General features: G+C 35.4%; 1 protein-coding gene across 7 annotated transcripts; it reads left to right on the forward strand.

Annotated features, from left to right (window-relative positions):
• Positions 1-425: 425 nt before the first annotated feature.
• On the forward strand, positions 426-24384 carry Taf3 (TBP-associated factor 3). 7 transcript variants are annotated; one of them, XM_022062076.2, is made up of 10 exons: positions 426-816; positions 3078-3320; positions 3540-3690; positions 4509-6117; positions 7449-7682; positions 8328-8452; positions 8744-8880; positions 17877-18052; positions 19309-19409; positions 20757-24384. In XM_022062076.2, exons 1-10 carry the CDS (start codon positions 651-653, stop codon positions 20884-20886), a joined length of 3072 nt encoding a protein of 1023 aa, XP_021917768.1. In that variant the 5' UTR covers positions 426-650; the 3' UTR covers positions 20887-24384. The 7 variants fall into 7 exon arrangements, 6 of the variants coding, with proteins under 6 accessions (XP_021917768.1, XP_021917769.1, XP_021917770.1 ...); XM_022062077.2 differs by having other exon boundaries at positions 17928-18052; XR_015537027.1 differs by lacking the exon at positions 17877-18052 and having other exon boundaries at positions 428-816; positions 20757-20875.
• The last annotated feature ends 250 nt before the right edge of the window (positions 24385-24634 follow it).

Here is a 24634-nt window from a genome sequence, read left to right on the forward strand (position 1 = left end):
GCAGTTACCATGTCATGATATTAAGCCTATTGACACTATGAACAGTAACAGAACTTACGTCATGTGCTGACATATTCTACATACTTGGCTCGGGCTTATGAAGGATCTATGGAATTTAAATAAATTCTATTCGATTATAATCAACTTATGGTCAAAATTCTATCCAGCTATAATAATTGGCATAGGGCATATAGGAGCGGAGAGCAATTTGAAGTCATGTTGGCAATCTAATCTTACACGGTGTTTGTATGTATCCCTATTCAGTTGAATAGCTTCTTCATCTTAAATTTTATTTCATGTAGGTAGTAATGTGTATTAAAATTTATAAATTAATTTTGGTGCCAAAAATAAGTATGTGTATTCTATTCTTTAAGAGAAAGAGAGAAACGTACTCTTATGAAACCCTTAAATGAAGGAATATATGCCGTAGCGTTACTTTGGTAATCCTGGGCGTGAAAAAGTAAATATATGCCAGCAGAGCTGTACATCGTATGTGTGGAGTCGTCCGAAGGTGCTGTGTAGAAATTTGTAGTGTGAAGAAAAGCATAATGTTTGTTCAGTTGATTCCTACAACGTGATTACATTTTAATAAAAATGTTACTGAGAATACACCTGTTTTATAAAATGAAAATATTTTATGAGAAGTAAGAATGGCAGAAACTTTTTCGAGAAACGCATTAAAAATGGTTGTTGCCCAGATGTGCCAAACCATCGGTTGGCATGGAATTCACAATACGCCTTTGGATATTATGATCGATGTATTACAAAGGTATATGGCAGAAGTTGGAAAACTTATGCACCGGTATAGTGAACAGTGTAAGTAACATTGAATTTCAGTGAATAAAACACGAATGTTTCTGAGTTCAGCTGGTGGAAAGTTATGATGAGCTTGATGTTCAGTTTCGTTGTAAGGAAAACCTTTTTATTGTACTGCATTGTATTAAAGGTGTTTGTTTATATGTAGAATTAGCACAGTAATTAACTAAAGATTCTCAGTTTATACAATTGCTCTGTTATACTGTTTTTAGAACTATCTCTCTTCACTGTAAGTTTCCAGAATACTGATAAGCCTCTTTTGCTTGGATGTTGTCCTTCATTGTGGATATGGGGTCAGGTTTTAGAAGGGATCAAGTGGAAAGAACAGGTCAGGAAAGAGGGAAGAAAGGCCATAAGAAGAGAAGAATTAATTTTGGGAAAACAGAGGTAGATAGACTTGGTTGTCAGATAACCCACTTAAAATGGAAAGTCTTAGGAAGAAGTTTTCTAAATGTGCTGTTTCCTGTAGGAAATAATTTTGTAGAAGGAATACTAGACTGTCATTATACCTTTCATTTGGTTCAGTTTTACTGTGCACATAGGGATTTTGTATGGAAAAAAATTATGATAGGAGCTACCCCATGTGTACTACTATTCATTTTACTGGCATCATCCACTCACTGTTTCCATAGAAGGGCCCATATTTTCTGGGTTAATTGATTATAGTTTTTATGTATTTCAGTTTTCTTTATGCATTTATTGCAGAAACGAGCTAATTTCTGTCACTGAAGATACCACATAGCATGAAGTCAAATTATTTTTTCTTGTACATGTTAATATTCATCATACTGAAAAGTGTTTCAAATTAAAGTTACAAAGCTTAAGTAAATACATGGAGAAAAGTCCTTGGGGAAACTAATAATTGCTCAGCTAGTCAGCATGTGGCTATGTGTGAATAAACATGTCTGTTATATTCAACATTGAACTGTCGCTGATATTGTTGAACATTTGTTGTTTTATGTATGTACATAGTTTTCAAAACACACTGTCTAGAAATCGGATGATGAGTTTCAATGGAGACAAAGGAAATGGGGGTTTGTTTGGGTTTTTCATTGGAAATATATTTTGGGGATAACTGACCAGGTATCATGTTAACTGTGAATGATGGCTGTTATTTTTATGACATGATCCATTACAAGAATATGACTTTGATTTATGATAGCAGTACACAGCTTCAAACAAACATCATGAAACTTCTGTGTATCAGAATTCATTTAAGAGGTTGTACTGAATTTTAAGATCTAAACTTCAACCAGTAATCCTAATATATACCATATTTTAATTTCTGTAAGCTTAATGAAAAACAAATATGTAGGGTAAATATTCAAACTCATAAAGTTATGTTACTGAGAATACATGCTTATAAGCATGAGGTTGTTATTTAGTCAGTGGCATAGTCATCATTGTGCACTTTTTACTTATTTCTTTCACCTTTGCTTATATAGAACAAAGATCTAACATTTGTTGTTATGGGTTTTTTATTATACAGCATGTAGCCTCACATTCTGTCAATTCTGTATAAAGAGAATGTATGTGCAGGATTTGCAGGCCAGGAGGCATATCTTGGTAACTTTTCCTATAAATGGCTACCTATTTAGAGTCCTGTGTACCTTGGAATGCACCCACTAGCATGTGATGGCTATGTTGTGTGTTGTGACTAAACTCATTTACTTTTAGTTTTCTCACTGCTGCTGCAGCATGCTGTCATGTTCGGTTCCACATCAAGTGGGACATTCTGTAGTAAGTAGGAAGAATGTGGAGGAGTTGCTGGCCACAAAGTAGCCTGCAATTCTGACTTCCTAGAAAATGTTTTTTATCCACCTGTTACTTTAAAGTTTGAAAGTTACTTCTTAAGGAAAGGTGTTTATTATTACATTGATATGAAGTGGGATAGATGGGTACATGTCAACACACTTGTGATGAGATTAATCATCCTTTTCTCCTAACCAGCATTCCGTCTTTTTTTGTTGCCCTTGCTGTAAAACAATCTTGCAGTGAGAATGAATTATACTTACTGATATCACTTCTAAATATCAGTTAACAAAAGTGCTTACAGACAGTAATTTTCTACTACTATATATTTTTGTATATGTTTGGAAATAAGGCATCAATTTCTGTTCACTAATTAATAATAAATGTGTGAAAGTGCATGCATTTATTTAGATAAATATCTTAAGAATGGTATCCATTTCTTTTTTGGCAGTATATTTATTTAATTATGAGTTGACCTTTTATTCTTATTTTACATTTTTCGTTTTCAGTTGGACATACAGTGCCAAACCTTGATGATGTAGGTCTTACATTCCGGGACATGGGCATAAACTTACTGGAATTGGAGGAATATATAAGGAATGTTGATTCTGTACCATGTGTGTATGAGATTCCTAAGTATCCAATACCCCGGGACTCCCACCTAAACTTCTTGAAACCAGGCAGTAGAGAGGTGGTTACACGGCCAGTGCACGTTCATGAGCACTTGCCACCCATGCATCCGGAGATGGAAGGTGAGCTATCTCACCTCTTGCGTTGCATAGTCATCCGGTTTTGACTAGCTACAAATAATGACCATATAAATACATTTTTTACATGGTAGTAATGGTGGTTAAAAAGGAAGCCGTCATATCATTCTGAACCAAATTAAATAATTTGTGTTTTATATTGATCATAAGTTCTGAGACGTAACAATTTGATTCCGTCCTGTTCCTCGGTTTGTTTATTTTCAGAGGAGGAATATGGTAACAAACAAGTGCCACTTTCTGTAGACACTGCATCATCTTCAGGAGCAACATCTCCTCTGGCAAGCCCCAAGGGAAATGTTTTTAAACGGCCTGGTGACCCCATCTCTGTAGAGAGCCCAGCTGTTAAAAGAGCAAGGTACTTATTGTTTGATAATCATTCCTGTTGTCATAATGTCAAATAGGTGATGCATGTTTGTGAATTTCCTATCTTATTTTTCTGGTGCCTTGACTGTTATCAATCGTTGGCGATCATGTCTCTTTACCATGTTGGTGATTATGATTTTATTTACAGCTGCACGGAAAAGTTGTACTGTGGACTGTGCAAACCATTGCCATTAAATTCAAAGATGTATTTTATAATAAGAACCAGACTGTATAGCCTTTTTATAATTGTTTAATTGTGCATGGGATATACTCTGTAATTGAAGAGACCTCTACATTGATATACCTGATTTGTACTACTCACCAGAAACTACCAGGGTGAGATGGGTGTTTGCAGATGAATCTCTAAAGTCTTCTGCATATTTGATAAGGATGTACTAGAGAGACAACCAATGTAAAGTAGATATCAAAAATATGTTTTAAAAGTAGCCACTTGAGTGTATTTTACTTTGTATGTGTCATATCAGAAGCAGTCCTTGGTGCACCACTGTGGGAGGTAGGCAGGTTCCTAAACCTTTGAAGTTATGACATTTTTGTGCTGTGTTTATCAACAACACATGGAACTTAACAGTCCTCACATTTGAAACTCACTCCTTCAAGATGTTTGTACACAACCACTGTGATGACTGTATGCTACTTATAGTGAAATCTAGCACTGCACATGAGGGAGTTTGCTCTTAAAAATCACAATATTTTGGCGCTGCCACTCAGATATATTGTTTTTGTTGTGTAAAAATGAGGCTATTTTTTATAATTTTCATTGTGCTGTTGTGTTTTGTCTGTTTGATGAAGATTAATGTTAGAGGAGGAAGGGCGGCCTTTGCGTGAAATCAGCAGCGTCATGATGACCACATCTGGATTCTTGTCTCCGGCAAGAGAAGGAAAACTTCCTGAGTCACGAACGCCATTACAGCCATCAGACTCACGTTCAAATTCCCCTCAGCCAACATCATATCCTATGGTCCCTCCTGAAGTGAAGGGTGATAAGAAGACAAAGAAGTTGCCATTTAAGAAAACTATAGATGGTATAAAAAAGATAGGAGACAAAGAAAATAAAAAGAAAGATAATAAATTAAAGGACTTAATCAAAGTGGAAAAACACGTACCCACAGACGAGTCAAAGGTTAAAAAGTTGGTGAGTATGAAGGAATTATCAAAATTAAAAGCCCTGAAATCAGGAGCACTGAAAATGATGGCTCATGCAGGCAGTACTTCAGGTCCAAGTACAAATGTGAAACCTCCAAAGCTTAGTCCGCCCAAAATAACAGCAGTCAAATCGCCTAACCTAAGTACTCCTAAGACTGGTAAGCCTGTTGCTCAGGTCAAAACTCAGAAAACAGAAAAGATATTTCCTTTGCCAGTTTCAGTTCCTCAGCAGAGAGTAGTGACTCCTGAAAAATGCAAAGATATAAAAGTTGTGGAAGGAAAGTTATCATCAGAACCTGACAAACAGAAACTTAATATCTTCAAGAAGATTTCAAAAGTGAAAGAGGAGAAACCTGAAAAACTAGAGAAAGTGGAGAGAATAGAACATTTTGAACCTCCTCCCAGAGATTCTCGTGAAAGTTCACCTGGGCTTGTGATAGACGAATCAGAGGCTAACAGTCGTCAGCGGGAAGCACGTATGGCTCAGATAGATGACTGCATTGAATCTGTTATTCAGCGAAGTATGGAAATAGTAGAAGAGGAACCAAAACTTCCCAAGGAGAGGAAATCTCCCTTGTCTCATGTTGCAGAATCTTCTTCATCTAAGGTTGATGAGACCATCAATGATGTAGTGTCTGGTCATACATCTGGTCCAGGCTCTGATCATGATGTATATATGTTTGATGATGATCTTTCCCCTCCTGGAACACCTTCAACACCCAGAACACCAGAATTACCAACACCTCGAAAAGTTCAGGATCAGAAGGAGAGAAAAAGGAAAAAAGACAAGTCCAAGTCTAAGAAGGACTCTAAAGGAAAGTCACTGAAGGGCTCTGTCAGTCCAAAGAAAATCAAAATGGAACTTCCTGAACCAGTGACTCCAGACAGACCCAAGACACCTGAGGCACTAGAGCCTCGTGACCAACCTCTTGCTGCTCCTGTGTTTCCTTTCTTCCCTCACTTCCCACCAGCACCTGGTCTTATTCCTCCGCCTATCGGACATCCTCTCTTTCCAAGATTTCCGTTAACTCTTGGAAAGAACTTGCCACATCCTGCAATGCCAAACTTACCCCTGCCTCCACCTTTATTCATGCAACCCCGGGCAGAAGAAATTCCAGAACCTAAAGAGAAGCCAGTGGTGGAGAAACCTGCACCAGTGATTGTTCCAGCAATGCCATTGGTGCTGAAGACAGATAAATCAGAAAAACCACAACAGATTCCAGCTCCAACAGTGAAGGAAAAGCCCGGTGAAAAGGTGGGTTGCAATATGCTTCATTGCTTATTCTTAACTGATGCATTAAATAAGAACCTAACTTGGGCAGTTTTATCTTTGCTCTGCTAGACAGGAATGGAGCATGATGTTTGAAAGGCATGGAGAAAATAATACGAAAGACATGCAGTCTGAAAGTGCATAACATTGCTGTTTAAAACATGATAAATTTATAAGTCAAGTGCTTGAATATTTAGTATTTTTATAACTTATGCAATGAAATGTTGATAAAATCAATGTCATGTGAATATTTTCACTGGTACATTATTAAGTGCTGAAGTAGCTGCCCCATTGATGATTTATTTTTCTGTGATTGACTCATGTTTATTCCCTGATAACTTGCTATCATTCACTGCCTCTAAAAGTGATATCCAAATCTATTTCCTCGAAGTATTCTAAAAACATCTTCACCTAAATATATTAAGTGTTTTGAATGACTGTATGGACACTGACAGAAGTGTGTAGCTGCTGAAGGTAATTTACAATTTTAGATATGGTATTATCTGTCTTACAGAAGGTGGTCAGGTTGCATTCATTGAATGATGGTGTTGTTTCCATCAGTGAAACAAATTTAGTTTCTTGTATATGATAAAGAAGGTGATGTAGAATTACAAACACATGTTCTGTGCATATATTTGTTGTTTTACGTTCATTATTTTGCGGGCCCTTCACCATTCCAGGACTGTTGACACATTGTTTTTATTCTGTGCTGTTGAGTTTGACTTGCTTTATGTGTATATATTTCATTAAGTTTAACATTTTGGATGAGATGACACAATATTTTACTTACATGCCTATAATAAAGTATATTATGAAAGTTCATTATGTAAGACTTGAGGTTCTCACAGCAGTGAGTATGAAGATGTCCGTCTTCTGGGTTATTGCGCTGTGTAGTCTGGTCGATGTTAACCAACGTTTCAGAGGTCATACTGCCTCCGTCATCAGGGCCCCAGAAGACGGACATCTTCAAAGTTCATTATACTTGTAGGAAATTGGGTAATGCAATAATTCCCTGCACTGGGTAGTTCTATTTAATTTCCTACATGATTACTGTTTGTGGTGATAACTGTTAGGTCTTGCTAATGTAAGTTTTCTTCAGAATGAAAGCTGTACTGATTTCTTGTGCACTTCTTTGCACTATTTAGATTTGAAACCAGAGATGTAAAGTTTGCTGTTTAGGTCTGATCGGTGTTGCAGTGAATTCTGAGACCATATACTGTACCTGTAGTTCTAGAAATATGGTTGTATTTTCTGTTATAAAAATTAATATATCTTAAGAAAGAATATTAACTGTTATGTTTTTATTAACCTTCTAGAAATTAAAAGAACATAAAAAGAAGGAAAAGGATAAAACAAAGAAGAAAAAGGATAAGAAAGAAAAGGTTAAAGGAAAAGAAAAAGGTGAAAGAAAGAAAGTGAAAGTTGAGAATAAAGAGAAACATAAAGACAAATTAAAAGACAAGAAGGAGAAAAAAGATAAAAAAAAGGAGAAAGAAGTTGCTGCTGTGGTAGCAGCAGCAGGGGGGTTTGCAACTTCAGCATCAAATAAGGTATGTAGAATGATTAATGAACAGTACCTTCATATGTTTCCGTATTTCATACACTATAAAGTATATATTATTTACAACTTTTATCATATAGGGTGGAGCTGGTATAGTACTTGAAATTAGGCCATGGCCACTTCCTTCCATATCCTTTCCAATTCATTACTCATTGTCATCCTCTCATCTGATGCTGTACAGTGTAGATACTGAAAGCAACATTAAATAAACTATAAATAAATTATAAGCCTGTTAGGGGATTTAAACCCGCATGCTACATGCCTCCTGGCTGAACTTATTCTCTGGGGTTAACTGTTTAGAAGTATGCCAGTGCAGTGACTGGTTAGTTGGACTGCATGAAAGCTGCAACACACAGTCAATAAAGGTTAAAGCCAGTATCGTAAAATTTAATATATAGGTTTCATAATATCAAAATTAGAAAATATGTCAGAAAATCTTGAGTTGGTTGATGATTACTACTGTTTGTTTAATTTTCAGACAGCTGAACAGGTACTCCGCACATTGGATAATGGAGTACCTGATTTCATGTTTATGTTACTTGTGTAATGGTGTAGTATTAAATGCAAGTGTGTGTTGAGATTGAGTGGAGTTAAAATAATTTAGTGTTTAGTGGGCTCTTATGTTGCACTAAAGCAGGTACATGATGATTTGTTTGGACAGCATGAGGAAAAAGGTGAATCGGGTGTACCTAAAATAACATTCCGTTTAGCTCCGGCGTCCCCACGCCCTCCTACTCCTGATGCACAGCCACGGAAGATGTGAGTATATGAGATGTTTCATACATACAAGGTAGTGCAAAATTCAGCTAATCAGGTTCCTTTTCTGTATTCAGTAAAATAATAAATTAAGGCACATATTTTTATATGTAAAAAAAAGGATTTGCAAAATAGGTTGTGTCATCTTTTAACATCCCTGTAATTGTATTGGTGGCCTAAATTGTTTATAAATGCATGTTTTCCTTTCTTTTGTTTGCTTTTTGTGCACTTATAGGTGGTGTGTGTTTTTTCTCTCACTCACCAATTTCTTAAAGTATAATATTGACCTTGCAGTGTCATCAAACCAGTAGTGAAGAATCAAGATGAAGGAAATAAATGTCCTGCTTCAGAAATGGTGAAAAGAGAACCATCTCCAGAGTTGGCTCGGATTTCTGCTCTAATTACTCGTCCTCCCAAACAGAAACCAGCAAGTAAGACAACACAACCAAAACAAGAAAATGTTTCAGAACTAGTTGCCTCACCCACTATATCTTTTCCACCTCCTACACCTGGGGTTGGCTCAGCTGTGCCAACAACTGGCTCCAGCTCACTGTTAGCAAAAACAAAGAAAGGTGTTACAAAACCCATTCAAAAGGTCAGGGGCAAAGAACTGACCAAGAAAACAGGAATGACAACTGAAACGGAGCCCACAAAGGAACCTGTAGCATTTTATTATGTAAGTACTGAAGTCAAAATTAATGCTTGCTCTTTGCGAATCAGTTATTATCCCAACAGTGATGTTTCCTTTTATGAAAAATTGAAAGAACTCTGTGATACTATGATATACTTTGTGGACTTAACTTTTGAGGATTGTAAGACTAAAATATACTGAATTGTATGCATGCATGTGTGATGTTCGTATCTTTTCAGTTTGGATAATTAATTTGTTACATACTTTCTAGACTATAATTGAAATCTCTCCTCTTTTAAATATCATGTCTGGTAATAATGAAACACAGTCTTAACCCATCATAACAATAACAATCATGTCAGTAATCTAGGTCATCTATCTGGCATGAAGTGTTACCTGTAGTAGGAGAAAATTGTATAATGTTCTGATACAGGGATACAAAACATTACTATTTACCATGTGGCTGACTTAATTTTGTTTTTGTTGTGACATTGCTTACATGAGAAACTAAGGTCACTTGAAGTTAAATAATAGAAGAATGAAGAACAGTGAGAAGGGTATGTTCTTACAAAATGCAATTTTTTTGCTGATTTTCTTCTTGTATTCTCAGATTAATCAAGTTACAGCCTGTACAAGGCTCAAAATCACCATCCTAATGCTGATAGTAACAGCATTTAAGTTCATTGGTATTCTATTTTATTTAGTACTGGTTTTAAATTTTATTCTCCTTTGTTCAGAGGATACTGTTATCACTACATTGCAAACTAAATCAGTGTTTGTCATACACGTTTCAGTTGTTTTTTGTGTCCCTGCTGTCCATTCTATTTTTATTGTCTTAATATAGAATACTGTGCCATGTATGTCCATGTGCATGAGGAAGGGGTGAGAGTAAAAGTGATGCAGGAAGGAAATCAAATACAGGGGTGTTAAAAAATAAGGAAATAAAAACTCATATTTAAAGGACTTTATTCTTACAAACATCGCTTTTTCACAATGCTTTTGTCACAGTTTAAGCATTTGTCCCACTGTGACACCATGACATCTATCCTGGTGTGGAAGAAATCAGTGTAATGTATATTTAGCCATTAAATCTCACACTTTGGAGGTTCTGGACCACCTGGCACATGGTCCCAGTCTCACATCAAGTGATTTCCATCCCTTCAGACCCCTGAAGGAGTGCCTGGCTACAACCAGTGGTGATTTGCTGCTTGCTGTTATTTCCTGGCTAAAGACATTTGACACAAATTTCTTTCATGATGGGATAGATGTCTTGATATCATGATGGGACAGATGCTTAAACATGTGTGAAAAAGTGATGTATGTCAAAGTCTTCTTAAATATTATACATTTATTTATGTAAGAATAAAGCCCTTCATATAGCAGTCCCACTTACCCTATGTTTTTAAACAACCCTGTAAGATGACACAATGGGAGAAGCATTTTCCAGGTAATATGCCAAGATACAGACATGATAATTACATAAGAAGGGAAACATAACTTTTCAGTTTCATATTTTGGTAATTATTCTGCTGTCTTACATTTCTTGATTTTATACTGCAAAGTATTTTGTGGTTTCACAGTATTTATAATTTTTATTATGAATTACTTTATTAGAACAATTCTGGAAGTGACCATATTTAATATATTTATTTTTAAATCATTACAAAGTATGAGTTTCAGGCATCTCTTTTTCATGTTCAGTGATGCATATAACCTACTGTGCTGTATTGTATGATATGAAGTGTTCATTTATGAGCAACACATTTGTAGCTTCTGGGGCAGATTCAGAAAATACCAGTGCGCGAGTTAAATTGGTAAGGTAAGTAAATAAGAGAGGATGGATGAAGATGTGACTGATGATTGCGAGTGGCTGAAGTACCAAATACACTCACAGAAATTTCTTCTTTCCCTCCTGTGGTTAAAATTCAATATGAAGATAGCTGTCTTTTGGGTTGTGGCACCATGTAATATGGTGGAAGTTTACCGATGTTTTAGAAGTCCTTGCTGCCTCCATCATCAGGATGATGGCTACTCGTTGCCCTGATGTTGATGATGATAAATGCTGTTTTAGCTTCTAGTACACAGCTTGCATATGAAAAATTGCCCTGCAGATACATGTGTGGTACACATTTGATTTAGTCAGTATTCATTTCAAAAGCTCCGTATTGTGTTAGGGAAACACTATTCAAAATAAAGTGAATCTCTGAGCTTAATCTTTGATGGTAGTTTCTGAATCATATCCCAGCATTACAAAATATTCATAAATATAGGAAAGAACTGGATGTTTTTCTTGTCATAATTTTTTCTATATTTAAAACAGGGAAAAGAGTTTTTCTAGACATTATAAAAGTGAAAGTGTCATACATTTGAAAGCATAAAGCAATACGTGGGTAATTTAAAATGTGTGTAGACATTTTTACTTACAATTGTGTGCCTGCATCAAGTTTTGTGTCTCTGTTCATCAGCCCCATTGTTTAAGCACTGTCCTCTTATATTATTAGTGCCAAAAGCCATATATTGAAACATAATTTTATTTCATGGTGAATCAGCTGACAGGATCACTTATGTTCTGTTCAGTATCATTGGGTAAGTAGAATTATTGGCCATCTAAGACCATCCCAGATGTTTTCCAGTCACTTGCACATGGCAAAATTTTTGTCATGTTCCTTTCTCCATCCTGTTGATTTGAAAGATTGTTCAGCGGTTTGAATGTGAAGGTGGTTATGCAATTTCCTATCTTGTTCTGAAAGAGTGTGATGAGAAAAAGTTCTTGTTTTATGACTTTTAAACACTTAGGATGAGTATTTTGACTTATGGTAGACTACTCAGTAATGTAGTAAGAAGTTCATTCTTAGAGTAGTAAAAACAATGTAAGTTGCTCTCTTCTGCTCTCATCTGTTCTTACTTGAGCTTTGCCATCTGAGTGTGTGTGCGTGCGTGCTCACATGTGTGCATTGGATGAACTTTCCCAGGAATTCTCTGTTCTTATTATTCATTTGAGATGCATTTACAAACATCTGTTGACACAAGCATGTTCTTGAGTCATACAATATTTGAGTTGTAATGCTGGCATTATTTATGGGTGATGAAACAAATTATATAGATTGAAATATAGGAAGTGTGTAAAAAAGTCATAATATTCCATCCTCTTGTAACCTGTACACACAAAAATTAACTCTTAACTTCGCCTTCATGATGGTTTCCTTTCATGGTGGTCACACTTTATGGAGCATTTCACATCATGGTTGCACTTTTCTCTATAGTATTATTTATAAATGTCATTGGATTATGTGTGAATCCTTGCATATTTTGTAAATTTCGTGAGATATCAGGTTCTCAGTGACAGATATGCAGATGGCTGACTTCTGAGATGTTGCACCACATAGTCTGTGCCACATCCCAGAAGACAGCCATCTACATTTTGTAATTTTTTTACCACTAGCTTGATTGTTGATCTCAAGCAATGAGGATGCAGTGCTTTGTCAAAGATGGTCATACAGTCAAACTGATTTAGTTCGCTTCAAGCACTGAAATTATTTAACGTCATATTTTTTGTGACTTAAAAATTGAATGGGAGTACTAGAATTTTAAACTTTACAGAACTTTTCTGCCTTTTCTCACAAATATAAGTAATTTGCTCTAAACTTAATACAAGTTGGGAATGTTTCTTAATGATCAGTGAATGGGTGAAAGTTTTATACCCAGTGATGAGACTTCCTGGTTATATCTGTTTATGTTGTTCTGAATGATGTGTTTGTGCATGGAAAATGTTGGTACAGTTAAAAATTTATTATGGAATCTCTAATAAATGCATATACTGATAAGAATATTAGAATTATTTTGCATGATTTATATAAATGTATATGAAAATACTATATAATATCTGGAATCTCTTCCAAAACATGAAGTACATATAAATCTGGTTACTTTAGATCTAAAAGCTACTTATTTAGAGCATCTCTGATTCCTCTTCTCTGTAAGTTAAATTCTGGTTTCATTGAGAATATGAATATGGATTGTGTAATCATATATTCCATGTTTATTTTTGTGGTAATGCATGTAGCAGTGGGATTAAATTGAATGGTTCAAAGAGTGTTTGGTCATGCTTGGAAAGTGCAGTAGAAACTTGATTAATTTATTGTTGACTGAACTGTGTTTTGCACAGTATTGGTATGGGCTCTTGTGTTTCAGACATTCAGGTAGATGTGTCTGGTGACCAGTTTTTACTGTGCAAGCAAAAGCACTTGTTCAAGTATTTCTTAAAAGAAATATTGTTGAAGTAGTAAAATTGCTTATTTAATATGACAATCTTATGAATAATTGCATAAGTCCATTGAACAGTACAAAAAGGTACCAAAAGTGTGAAAGAATGTAACCACACATTTTCCTTTATTTAGCACCATAATTATTCTGCTCTTAATGCATTAAACAGTTGCAAAGCAATAAAATATCAGTATACATAGATCACTTTCATCATCATTGGCTCTGGCCTTCTTCTAAAGCTTCTTCCGTTCATCCTCGTTCAAGACAATCACATAGATCACTTTATGTACTATTAAACCTAATTAGAAATGTTGGTAGGCATAGATTGATTTGTGCAGTATAAAAACTGGTTTTGGTTGTGTAGCAACTAGGCCAGAGCCACAGGAGTAGAAGAAACCAAAGTGACTGGAGGATTTTATACATAAACAATGATTATGCATAATCAAATAATTAGTAGTACTTCAAAAACAAATTACACACACTATTCCTCAGTTGAGAATTTATATAGAAATAGAAATATTAGAAACCATACAATGAATGAAAGAGAAAGTTATACCCGAATATACACAAATTAGGTATAAGGTTACGTCATGATGTATTATTTAATTTCTGAGACATTTGTATTGATAACATTTTAGTATTTTGGTCTAATGACTCTAAATGCTTTTGAATTGGTAGTTGCAAATCTGATCACTGGTACTGATTGGAATTACAGCAATCAGCTGATGCAACAGAAATATGATATATTTGTCAGAAGTGCTAGAGAAATAATTATCTACCTATAGTGCCATCTTCATTATTTTCCATCAGATATGTTGAGTTTGTAATGAAATTAGCTTTATTTCTTGCCCAGTTTAGATCTGGCTCAGTGTATGTAATTCTGCACATGTTATAAATGTTTTTATGTAGATTGCTGTCTTCTAGGTTGTAGTGTAATGTAGTTTGGTAGAAGTTTACAGACATTTTAAAGGTGCTTACTGTCTCCATCATCAGAGTGATGAGCTCCCTGAAATATTAGTACACTTCTACAAGATTACATGGTGCTACAACCCAGAAGATTGCAGTATACATTCTTGCTGCTGTGAGAACCTGCAATCTCATCTTTCTTGTATTTGTGACCTCTAACATTGATGTAAAGTTTTATTTCCATGCTGAATATAAGACAACAACTAGATCAGTAGGCTTTGATTTGAATCTCATAAAGTTAAAAACTGAATTCTGGGGAAGTCTCATCAGGAATAACAAAGAAAAAGAAAGTTGGTATGGCAAAATTAATGTGCAGTGTACAGTTCTTTTAGGTACATTACATATGCTTTCCTTTCAGTATGTTTGTCTCATTACAGAAAATAGCCAGATTTGAAGACTAATGCTGACATAGTTTGTTAATCTGTCTTCATGCAAAATTCTAATTAACCCCATGAAGTGGAAAATAAATTTGTAATTTGTATGATCTTCTTGTTATTCTTCAGTTTAAGACAACTTTTATTAACAAATCTCAACATGTTTGTATCCTGTATCATATGGCACAAGTACTGTGAAATATTCACATATCCTCCAGATTGCATAATGATGAGCTTAAAAATCTATACGCCTTCCCCAATATTGTCAGGGTGATTAAGTCGAGAAGGATTAGATGGGCGGGGCATGTAGCGTGCATGGATGGGACAAGAGGTGTGCACCGGGTATTGGTTGGGAAGCCTGAGGGTAAGAGACTGCTGGGGAGACCTAGCGTAGATGGGAGGATAATGTCAGGCGGGATCTATGGGAGATAGGAGTTGGCCCAGGACAGGGTCTGGTGGAGGGCTTTGGTTAATTCAGTGATGAACCTTCAGGTTCGATAAGCCATCTAGTTAGTTAGTTAGTAGGTATTTAAAAATAATAATGCTGCCATGTTGGTCTCCAGTGCATTGCACCTTGCATTTGGAATATCTGTCATAGCAGAAAGACCTGTTCCACAGTTTTCATTTTCTGAAGCAGAACAGTGTCGTATGGAAGCTGCTATCAGTTTTTCTTACGACATATATGTAGGCCATTCTAAAGACTGCTTAATAACAGTTGACTTCAAAGCATACATGTATCAAAATCTTACTCATAATGAAATAAAATTCTGAACTTCAGACACTAGATACAGTGTTGGCCAGATGTAGAAATTCATTAACAAATTCTAATCTGATAATCAAGATTCTACTGTAAATAGGTAACATCTTTACTTGAATGCATGTGTACTCATAAAACAGCTCTTCCAGCACCAATGTGTAGTTTCTTCCTAATTTGATTTATAATGGTGAATTAAAACAAGGAAACTTTGTATTTGTAGTGAGTGTGTATCCTAGTGAACAGAACACTAAACTACAGTTCAGATGATTTTATTTTCACATGCTCTTATTTGTGTGGGTCCCATGATCCTAATTGTTACTCCAACCTTTCTAGTAGAAAATCATTCATGTTCCATATGCTTTAAATTCATACTGTAAGGAAAAGCAATGTTCACAGAAACTTTATTTTTTCCTGTATAGACTATGTAAGTCACAGTTCTTCACAACAAGAACTTGCCATCTTGATTTCAGTGTTGTATGAACAGTGCATTAAGTGTACATAGAAGTATGATGTTTTATATGTGCTGGTTGCACCTTTGCTCAAAACACTGAATTGAGGACGTATGTCTGTAACTCCTTTGGACTATAGTGCTATGTGTTTGGTTCAGGCAGAAAGATTTTAAAAAATGTTGTTTAAATTCCATGCAGTTCTTGGTGTCCTGTTTGATAATCTTGATTACTTAATACAAACTGAAAGAATGTACAGTATTGCTCAAATACTTTTGTGGATATTCAATTTCTGCCATTCATGGCTCCTTGAATGTGACCTCAGAACTTAAAATGTTTGTCAATAGCTTTGCTGTGCTTACCTGTCTGTATATGTGTAATTATGTCACACTAAATGGTCACAGTTGTCAGATTTGATATTTAGAGTGTTTATTAAAATTTATAGAACACATCAACTTTTGGTACAAATTGGGTAGGATAAACTGTCAGTTTACATGGAAGCTGGATGTTTTTCACGTGTTTGAAAATCATTTTAGGTGGAAGTTGATAACATAAATATTTTAAGGCCTTTAAATCATACCCTATGTATGACAAATTTTCCAGAATTTTCTTTAATTCAGTACATTTTTTAGGACATGTTTTAGACAAATTTGCTTGCCTGTTTATCACATTACAGCTACAGTACATGCATCAGTTTATTGGCCACTCTGCTCCTTATAGGTAACTATTGACGGCTGGCTATACTTTCGGTTTAAATCTTAATTTCAGGAAGTCTTTCATTCTGTTGCTGGACCTAAGTTAGCCTTCTAATATGGGAACTGTAAATTTTCAAACTAATGAATATGAAATGTCTATACCTAGTTACTAGCCATTCTGTTCTACTTATATCACCTTGTAATTCCTATTTGATTCTGTTACTTTCCACCTTCACAGCAATTGCAAGAAAATTCAGTTTCTTAAAAGACTTGGAAGAACTTGCATCATCATGATCATCTTTATTTTTGTTATAATAATAATAATTTGTATACTTATATTATACATATGCTTACCTGTGCCCCACCAGGGTGTTCTTTAGTGTTTCTCAGACCCTACCATGACCCCCTCACTTGAGGCTTGAAATGCATGTGTTAATTTGCACTGGATGAACTATTTTGTACATGTAAGATAACTGTTATAAATTGCTGCTTAAAATTTCAGTGGATCACAGCAAAATGTAAAATTTGAATTGAAAGTAGGGGCATAACATTTTCTGGAATTTAGAATGGCCATTCTGAAAAGTAGAATATGCTGCTTGAGTTATTCAGTGTTATTGGTATGTTATCCATTTTCAGTCATGCTTATATTTTGCGAACTTATAATACGAAGTTTGCACATATGGATTCAAACCAAACTGTGCTCTGGTTCAGTTTTGTATATATTAATTTGTTTACAGAAGTGTTTCTTAAGTTGTGGCCAAGTGTTAAAATATCAGTTGAAAACAAAATTTAAGTGCAAAGTAAACTTTTCTTTATGTCCTGTGTCACTACAAGGATTCAACAACAACAAAATTCTCTTTGTGGGTTTCCATGTTCAGTGATGGTTTGAAGATGATTGGCATTAATGTTATTTTTGTTTATCAGCTTTTTTTAAGGAACTTTCATTCTTCTCCTGAAACATTAAGGGCAAGGGTAATCATGACAAGATTTACCATTTATTCTGTTCTCTGTTTTTTGTTTTCAGCAGTCATAAATGTAACAGTCATATAGATTTCATTATTATCTGTAGTTATATGTGAATTTTCTAGTAAATTGATATTGATGTGTGGCTGAGTTTCACTTTTTAAACAATATTAGTGACACAGGTTTAAAGTATAAATTGTTCCAATATGAAAACTATTGGCCAAGAAATCTTGCACAACTTGTTTGTTGAACATGATGCATGCAGTTGCAATAGCATGAAGTGGTGCTAACAGACAAGATGGATAACAACCTGCCTACCGTATGTGATACAGAGTCAGAGAAGCGTGAGGGTTGCCTTATTGAATCCACGCCCTCCCCCTTAGCATATGGGCCCAAGCCTGCGCCTGTTGGTTCATCAGCCTGTGTTGACTCTAAGAACAGCATAGCTGCAAAGCCTGGACATCATCGCCCTGCCGGACACAAGAAAAAAATCGGTCAAACATCTGCGGTAAGTGCGCTGGCCACAGTGCTTCAACTCTCAGCACCGCACCGTAACTCTTAAGTCACCCACTTGAAGACATGGGGCATCACCAGTTTTATGAATTTCTTGTAATTCATGTTTTGTAGATTAATAGATTAAAATAATGATATGATTGGAGCTGCCTATTATGATTCACAGTTGTGAATTTAAGTAGATCCACCCAATATAGTAGGTAAGTGTTGCAGCCTTGAAGAATCGGTGTGTGGATGAGTGAATGAAGAGGGTTTGTATGTTTGAGAAGTGTGCTTGTAACTCAAGTGAGAACAGATGAGTTTTATATTAATGTTGTCAGGGAATCAACCTACCCTCTAAATGTACTTTTGAATGGTTTGAGATGTGTGTGGTTTGTTCTGCCTGTCCAAGGCGATAGATGTTGGTCCCTCAGAGGTAAGAAATTTGCAGTATTAGTCTACTTAGAAACCTGCTGTAAAAGTGTCAGGGTAAAATAGAAATTCATTCAAGGCACTAACATGATAGCAGTAGTTCTGTTTATATAAATTTTATTAAACTCAGTTCCCAGTTTTTATTTTCGTACTCTCAGAAGTCTTCAAAGTTGTAAGATAGAGTATATTTTTCAGTTATACATGTGCCCAATTTCTTTCGGTAGATGTCTTGTTACCAGGATGTATTTATTTTTTGTGACTTTATTTCTATGTACTAAGAAGGCCTGCTGTCATCTTGGCTGAGGTTTTTCTTATAGTTTTTCATGTTCACTCAGGACATATTTGGAATAGCAGTTTCCTTTAGATCACACCCCATCCTTGATAATCCATTATGACTGCCTTGTACTTTTCTGAACATTGGCATTGAATCAAAGTAGTGCAATATTAAACCAAACAAATCAAGTGGGAATTGAGGTTTTCATTGCAGTGAGTCTGAAGATGACTGTCTTTTGGGTTGAAGCGTCGTGTAATCTGGTAGAAGTTTACCAATGTTTCAGAAGTCCTCCATCATCAGGGTGATTACCCTTATGATGGAGACAGCAAGGACCTCTGAAACGTTAGTGAACTTCTACCAGACTTCATGGCACTACAACCCAGAAGACGGCCGTCTTCAAAAAAAATCAAGTGTTTGTCATCATGATGTGGAGGTAAGTGATAAGGAAATTCATAGTTTAATTATGGGATATTAGCATATGATTTGATTGGAATGAAAATTTGTCAGTCATATCACTTATTTTCCAGATATTTAAAACATCTTGTCTACATTAAAATATTTTACAGGATAATGATGGAAATAAGGTTTGGATATGCCCAGCATGTGGAGGACAAGATGATGGAAGTCCTATGATTGGGTGTGATGACTGTGATGCATGGTATCACTGGTAAGACATTCATCACATTAATTAGTGTTGCCTGTTAAATTTATTAATTATTAAAAATATGTACCCTGAGTTAGTAATTATTTTCAAGAATCACAATATTTTCTTATCCAGTTTGCTTAATAGTTATACTTTCATATTCACAAATTATGTGTAGTTTTTCTTATTTACATTTGAGCTCCTAACTGAACATTATGGCTAATTTTCTTTGAAAATTTTCCTATGGTGCATCATCATGCAACTGCTGGACATCGGACTCAACAGTCATCACAGACTGTGACTTGCTCTGTCCTCATGCACCCATCCCTCCCAAAACAAAGAAATGTGAGCACTGTAAGAAAGTGTTTCAAGAGATGTTCTTCAACCTACTATGCAAGATTTTATCAATAGATCAAATGTTCTCCCATTCTCAGGGTGTAATACATGTATTCACAGTTTATTAAGGCTTTGCCTCCAGTGTTTGGCAGATTTCATTGAAGTTAAGAATACATAGTAGTGCTCATAATATATTATTTATATACAGATGTGTCAAATCATTACTGGAACAGTGTTTGTCTAGTGCTTAAGTGAAATGGCCTCCTTTTTTCCTTGTCACCCTCGTCATTTTTCACTGCATTAGCTTTTCAAACAAGAGCATGTCATAATCCAGCAAGCTTTCAGTCCATTCATGTGAAACTCTATGACTGATGCACTTCTCAGGAATTAGAGTGATATCTTCATTTCTGGCGCATTCATCTCATTCCCTTGACTGCCGTGTTAGATGACAAATATTTCATACAAATTTTACCATTGTCTGATTTTATAACATCTTCATTCAGATTTGATTCATTGTCAAGCAGTACCACTGCTTTCTCTGGCAAACCTTCTGATTTTAAGTCCTCTCACACCTGTGGCACAAAGTTATTTTCAAACAAGGTTTTGAAAATTGAAGAATCCATTCAGGCTCTTTTTGATTGAAGGAAGTGATTGGTAGGGTGTTTTTCCCCTCCCTTTGGAGGTATGTGGTTCTTAGCTTTACTAGACACAAAGCTTAACTTGATGTGAACTAGTAGCACTGGAACAGCATAGCATGGTTATTATTCCTTTAAATACCTCTGACTAGGTAGGATCAAACTACAGATGATTCTAGTGACATAAATAAGTTAAACAAGCTTCACAGTTAATCCACAAAACAGATAATTCACATTTTGATAATTGAGTCTACTGTATGTAATTTAGTCTCTTCTGTAAGAATTATACATTGTCATTCTATGTGGCCATTTTGACAAAAACTTTACTGGTGTGCTGCTGAAGTTATGCTGTGTAGTGATCTCTGTTCAGAAGTTAACTAAACATGTCACTGAATTGCAGGGTGTGTGTGGGCATTCAAGTCCCTCCAGATGAGAATGAGGACTGGTACTGCCGAGTATGCATTGTTAAAAAGCAAGAAAATATTGCAGACAAAAAGAAGAAGTCCCGCAAGAAGAAAACAGTTACATAAGACATCTGATTTTAGTCATCCATATTATTCCTCTACATTACTGAGATCATGCAACCATGGTGTACATGAACTTCTGTATGCACAGATCTGTATTAAAATATAATATTCCTTAAGTGGGGTCACTGACATTGCAGTTAATGCAGTATTTAAGGGAAACTTGAGTGAGGTTTGCGTAATCTCATCTCACAGCACTTATTGTTATTTACTACTGAGTGATTTTATGTTGAAACATTATCTTCATATAAACATATTATTTAACTGCATTGTTCTTTCATGCATGGTGAATAATAAAAGTATGTTGGCAATTTTACAAGACTGTACATATTGATTATACCAGAGGAATGAAATTAAGTAAGGTTCTTTTTATAGATCTAGAATTTATACTTGGGCACAACTCCCCAATCAAGTGGTTAACCAATATATTGTTTTGAGGCAGTAACAGCTTGCTATTCTTGGTTGCACAAGTCCTCAGGAATAGCATTTACATAAGTCTCTTCCTGTTATATTTTGCCTCATATTACTAGATCACACTCAGCAAGTCTGAATTAAAACATTTGGAAGTGACATGTAATACTAAATACAATGGACCAAGATCTCATAGCATGTTGTATTAAATGAATACACCAATCTCAGAATATTATTATTTGGGTCCAGTCTGCTACCATTTAGGTATGGCTTGTCCTTCATTTGTCTGATAAATAGTTTGAAACCTCGTTTAGTCTGTAGTGGACAATACTACTTAAGAACACTGGCCTCTATTTGGTTCGATCCTGTGTTGCTTTTAAATATGTAGCCTGTTTAAGAAGTTTCATACTAATATATTCATGATGCATCTCCATAATAGAATGTCATTATTAATGAAGTGAAGGGTATGAAATGGTTTCATACCCCAGCCTTGTTAACTCCTGGGGAAAGACCCCCAGTACCCATTAGATAAGGGGCTCGGTGGGCACCACAGCTGGCATGGACACAGAGGCTAGAAGGAAAATCCCTTGTCCCTGCCAGGGATTGATCATCAGAAGTTAAACCTCTTCAGTAATGCTAGTAGTCAGGGTTGTTACATTGAAAAATTTATTGTGATTTGTTTGGAGACTTCAGTTGTACCCTTAACATATGTATTTTTACCACCACATGTGTTAATAACAAGAACAAATGTATGTTAATGTAGCAGATTATATGTAAGAAAGGAGAGTATAAGCCATTAGACATAGGGTATTAAATGCAACAAGCTACAAGAGTAACACTGCACAGACACATGTCCAGAAAAACTGCTGTAACTTTTGAAACTGTCTTTCTTTGCCCACGTATGTGTTCTTTAATATGTACAGAAATTTCACACAGTTTTATGTGTGTAACTGTGTCAGAGAGAGAGAGAGAGAGAGAATGTGTATGTATGCTCATTCAGAAGCACTGTGTACAAATTATAGATCCAAAATTTCCTACCTCAGAAGTTGTTAATTGCAATACTGGCCTCTATTCTAAATGTTTTTCAGAGACCACAAAGAAAGTTTTTTCCAACCATAAGCAAATTGTTACCTTCTCCTGAAATATTGAAAGTAAGTGTTACATATGATTGATGTGTGACTGTATTTATTTTGAATATTTCTTATAGATTTTCTATTGTATAAAAAAATATACACACATGTGTGTGTGTTTTATGTGTATGTAATTGTGTGCCTATAAATGTGTAGAAAACAGGAAAATATGTGTTTTATTGTATGTATATATAGCATGCAATATGTGATTTCTGTGCTGAGTCTACGTTTAAATGAATTTTACAATTTTGAGATGTGGAACTTATTACAGGAAATGTTTCTGTCAACAAATAAAAGTAGTACATATGTCGATGTTGGTCTTCTAGGTTCTAACACAGTGTACACTTACAGATATATAACAGTTTGTAGGAACATGACCGCAATCATCTTTAGGGCTGAAGGTACAGTATGTTCTACTGAAATCATGGTCAGTCCACATGGCAGTACAATCCAAAGATCCAACATCTTCACCATGTCACATGTTGTTCATATGATTTTAAGTTAGATATTTGTTGTGGGTGGGACAAAAAAATTGTAAATATGGTACAGCAACTTGCTTTAATCTATTATAGCAATGAAAATGGAGTCTTTACCTAATTTTTATAAAATTTTACTAATACATTTGACAGAATCTTATTTTATTCAAGAAGAAAAAAGTAATTTTCTCTTAACATCGCTCAAATATGCTTTTGTGAGCATAAGTTCTATTGAAGATGACCATCTTCTGAGATGTAGTCTGGTAGATATTTACCAACATTTCAGAGTAGCTCACTCCTTCCATCATCAGCGTCACCACAATGATGAAGGAAGCAAGCTCCTACGAAGCGGTGGTCAATATCTGCTAGACTATACCGTGCAACAATTTTGTTGTCAGTGTAGTTGAACATCTTTTACTTTGTAATGATGTGAATCATGTAATCTACATCTGACTATACCAAGACTCAGTGTAATAGAAATAATGGCATTTGTATGCAGAGGGTATGGGATGAGGGTCCACAGTGGCTGCGCGGTCTGAGGCGTGGGCCTTGTGCTGCTTGGTCGCTGGGACCGTGGGTTCGAATCCCACTCAAGCCATGGATGTTTCTCTGTGTACAGGTAGAGGCCTTGCGATGGGCCGATCCCTCGTCCAAGGAGTCCTACCAAAATGTCTATAGATCAAGCCAACAACAAAGTTTGGACCCACAGTGCTCAGGCATTTGAAGAACGTGTTGTTCCAAGTATCCCCCAGGGTATGGGATGAGTTACATAATAGCAGCACATTTAAACACATTGTCTTGTGTAAAGATGAATTTCATATGAATGAAGAATTACTGGACAGAAGATGAAATGCCTGTTTGGTCAAGTGTCTTCCATCAGTCTGTATAGTTGGATGTGTAGAATCATTATTAGAAATGCCATGATTAAACAGTTAATTGGTCTGATTTAGCCTATATCAGATGTGTGTCGTTTATGTACAGTCCAGTTGGCTGTGTGTTACAGTATCATACTGCTAAACTGTTGGACCAAAGTGTTAAAGTTTGGTCAGCAGCCTTGTAGTCCAGGGGTTTAAATTCCCTGTTCATAATATGATGAAAGTTAATTATTGTTCTTTTTAATTGCTGGATATTTTGTGTCATTAAGAAACTTATAAAGATGCATGACCTTACAAAATTTATTTTCAAACTTCAGGATACAGACTATGTAAATGTGTTTAATAATATTACTCTGCTAATGATAAGGTCAGTTACATTTGTCATTGCAGTTTAAAACATGAATACCATGACTTAGTTCAAGAAGCATATGTTTCAGTCTTTGTGTCTCATAATTGTAAAGTTCCCTGAAAATTATAGTCTTCATAATTGAAGTGACTAATGTTATGTATTTGTTAAAATTAGTTACCTGTGATGTGTTATATTTTTTGTTATAAAGAGTGTGTAAACCAATTAGTTTACTATATAATCAGGTAAAAGCTCATTCAATTAAATCAGGGAATGATTTTTTTTATCTTATCTTTCTTCCCTATTCTGTCTACATCTCATTTTCCTTGGCCCTCACCCTTCTCTACTACTGCATCCCATTATCTGGTTCACACATTACATCACATGTTCTAAAAATATTTATCCAGATACACAGAATAAGTTCACAAACTCGCATTACGCAAGATTATACCCACACTTTGCAATGTAGTAGTATCTGTCACACAGAATTTTTCATCTGAAACTTTTCTACTCCAT

The sequence above is a fragment of the Zootermopsis nevadensis genome, unplaced genomic scaffold, assembly GCF_977971745.1.
Source record: "Zootermopsis nevadensis isolate Lab colony 2312 unplaced genomic scaffold, Znev_1.0 Znev_ptg000025l, whole genome shotgun sequence".
Taxonomy (NCBI): domain Eukaryota; kingdom Metazoa; phylum Arthropoda; class Insecta; order Blattodea; family Termopsidae; genus Zootermopsis; species Zootermopsis nevadensis.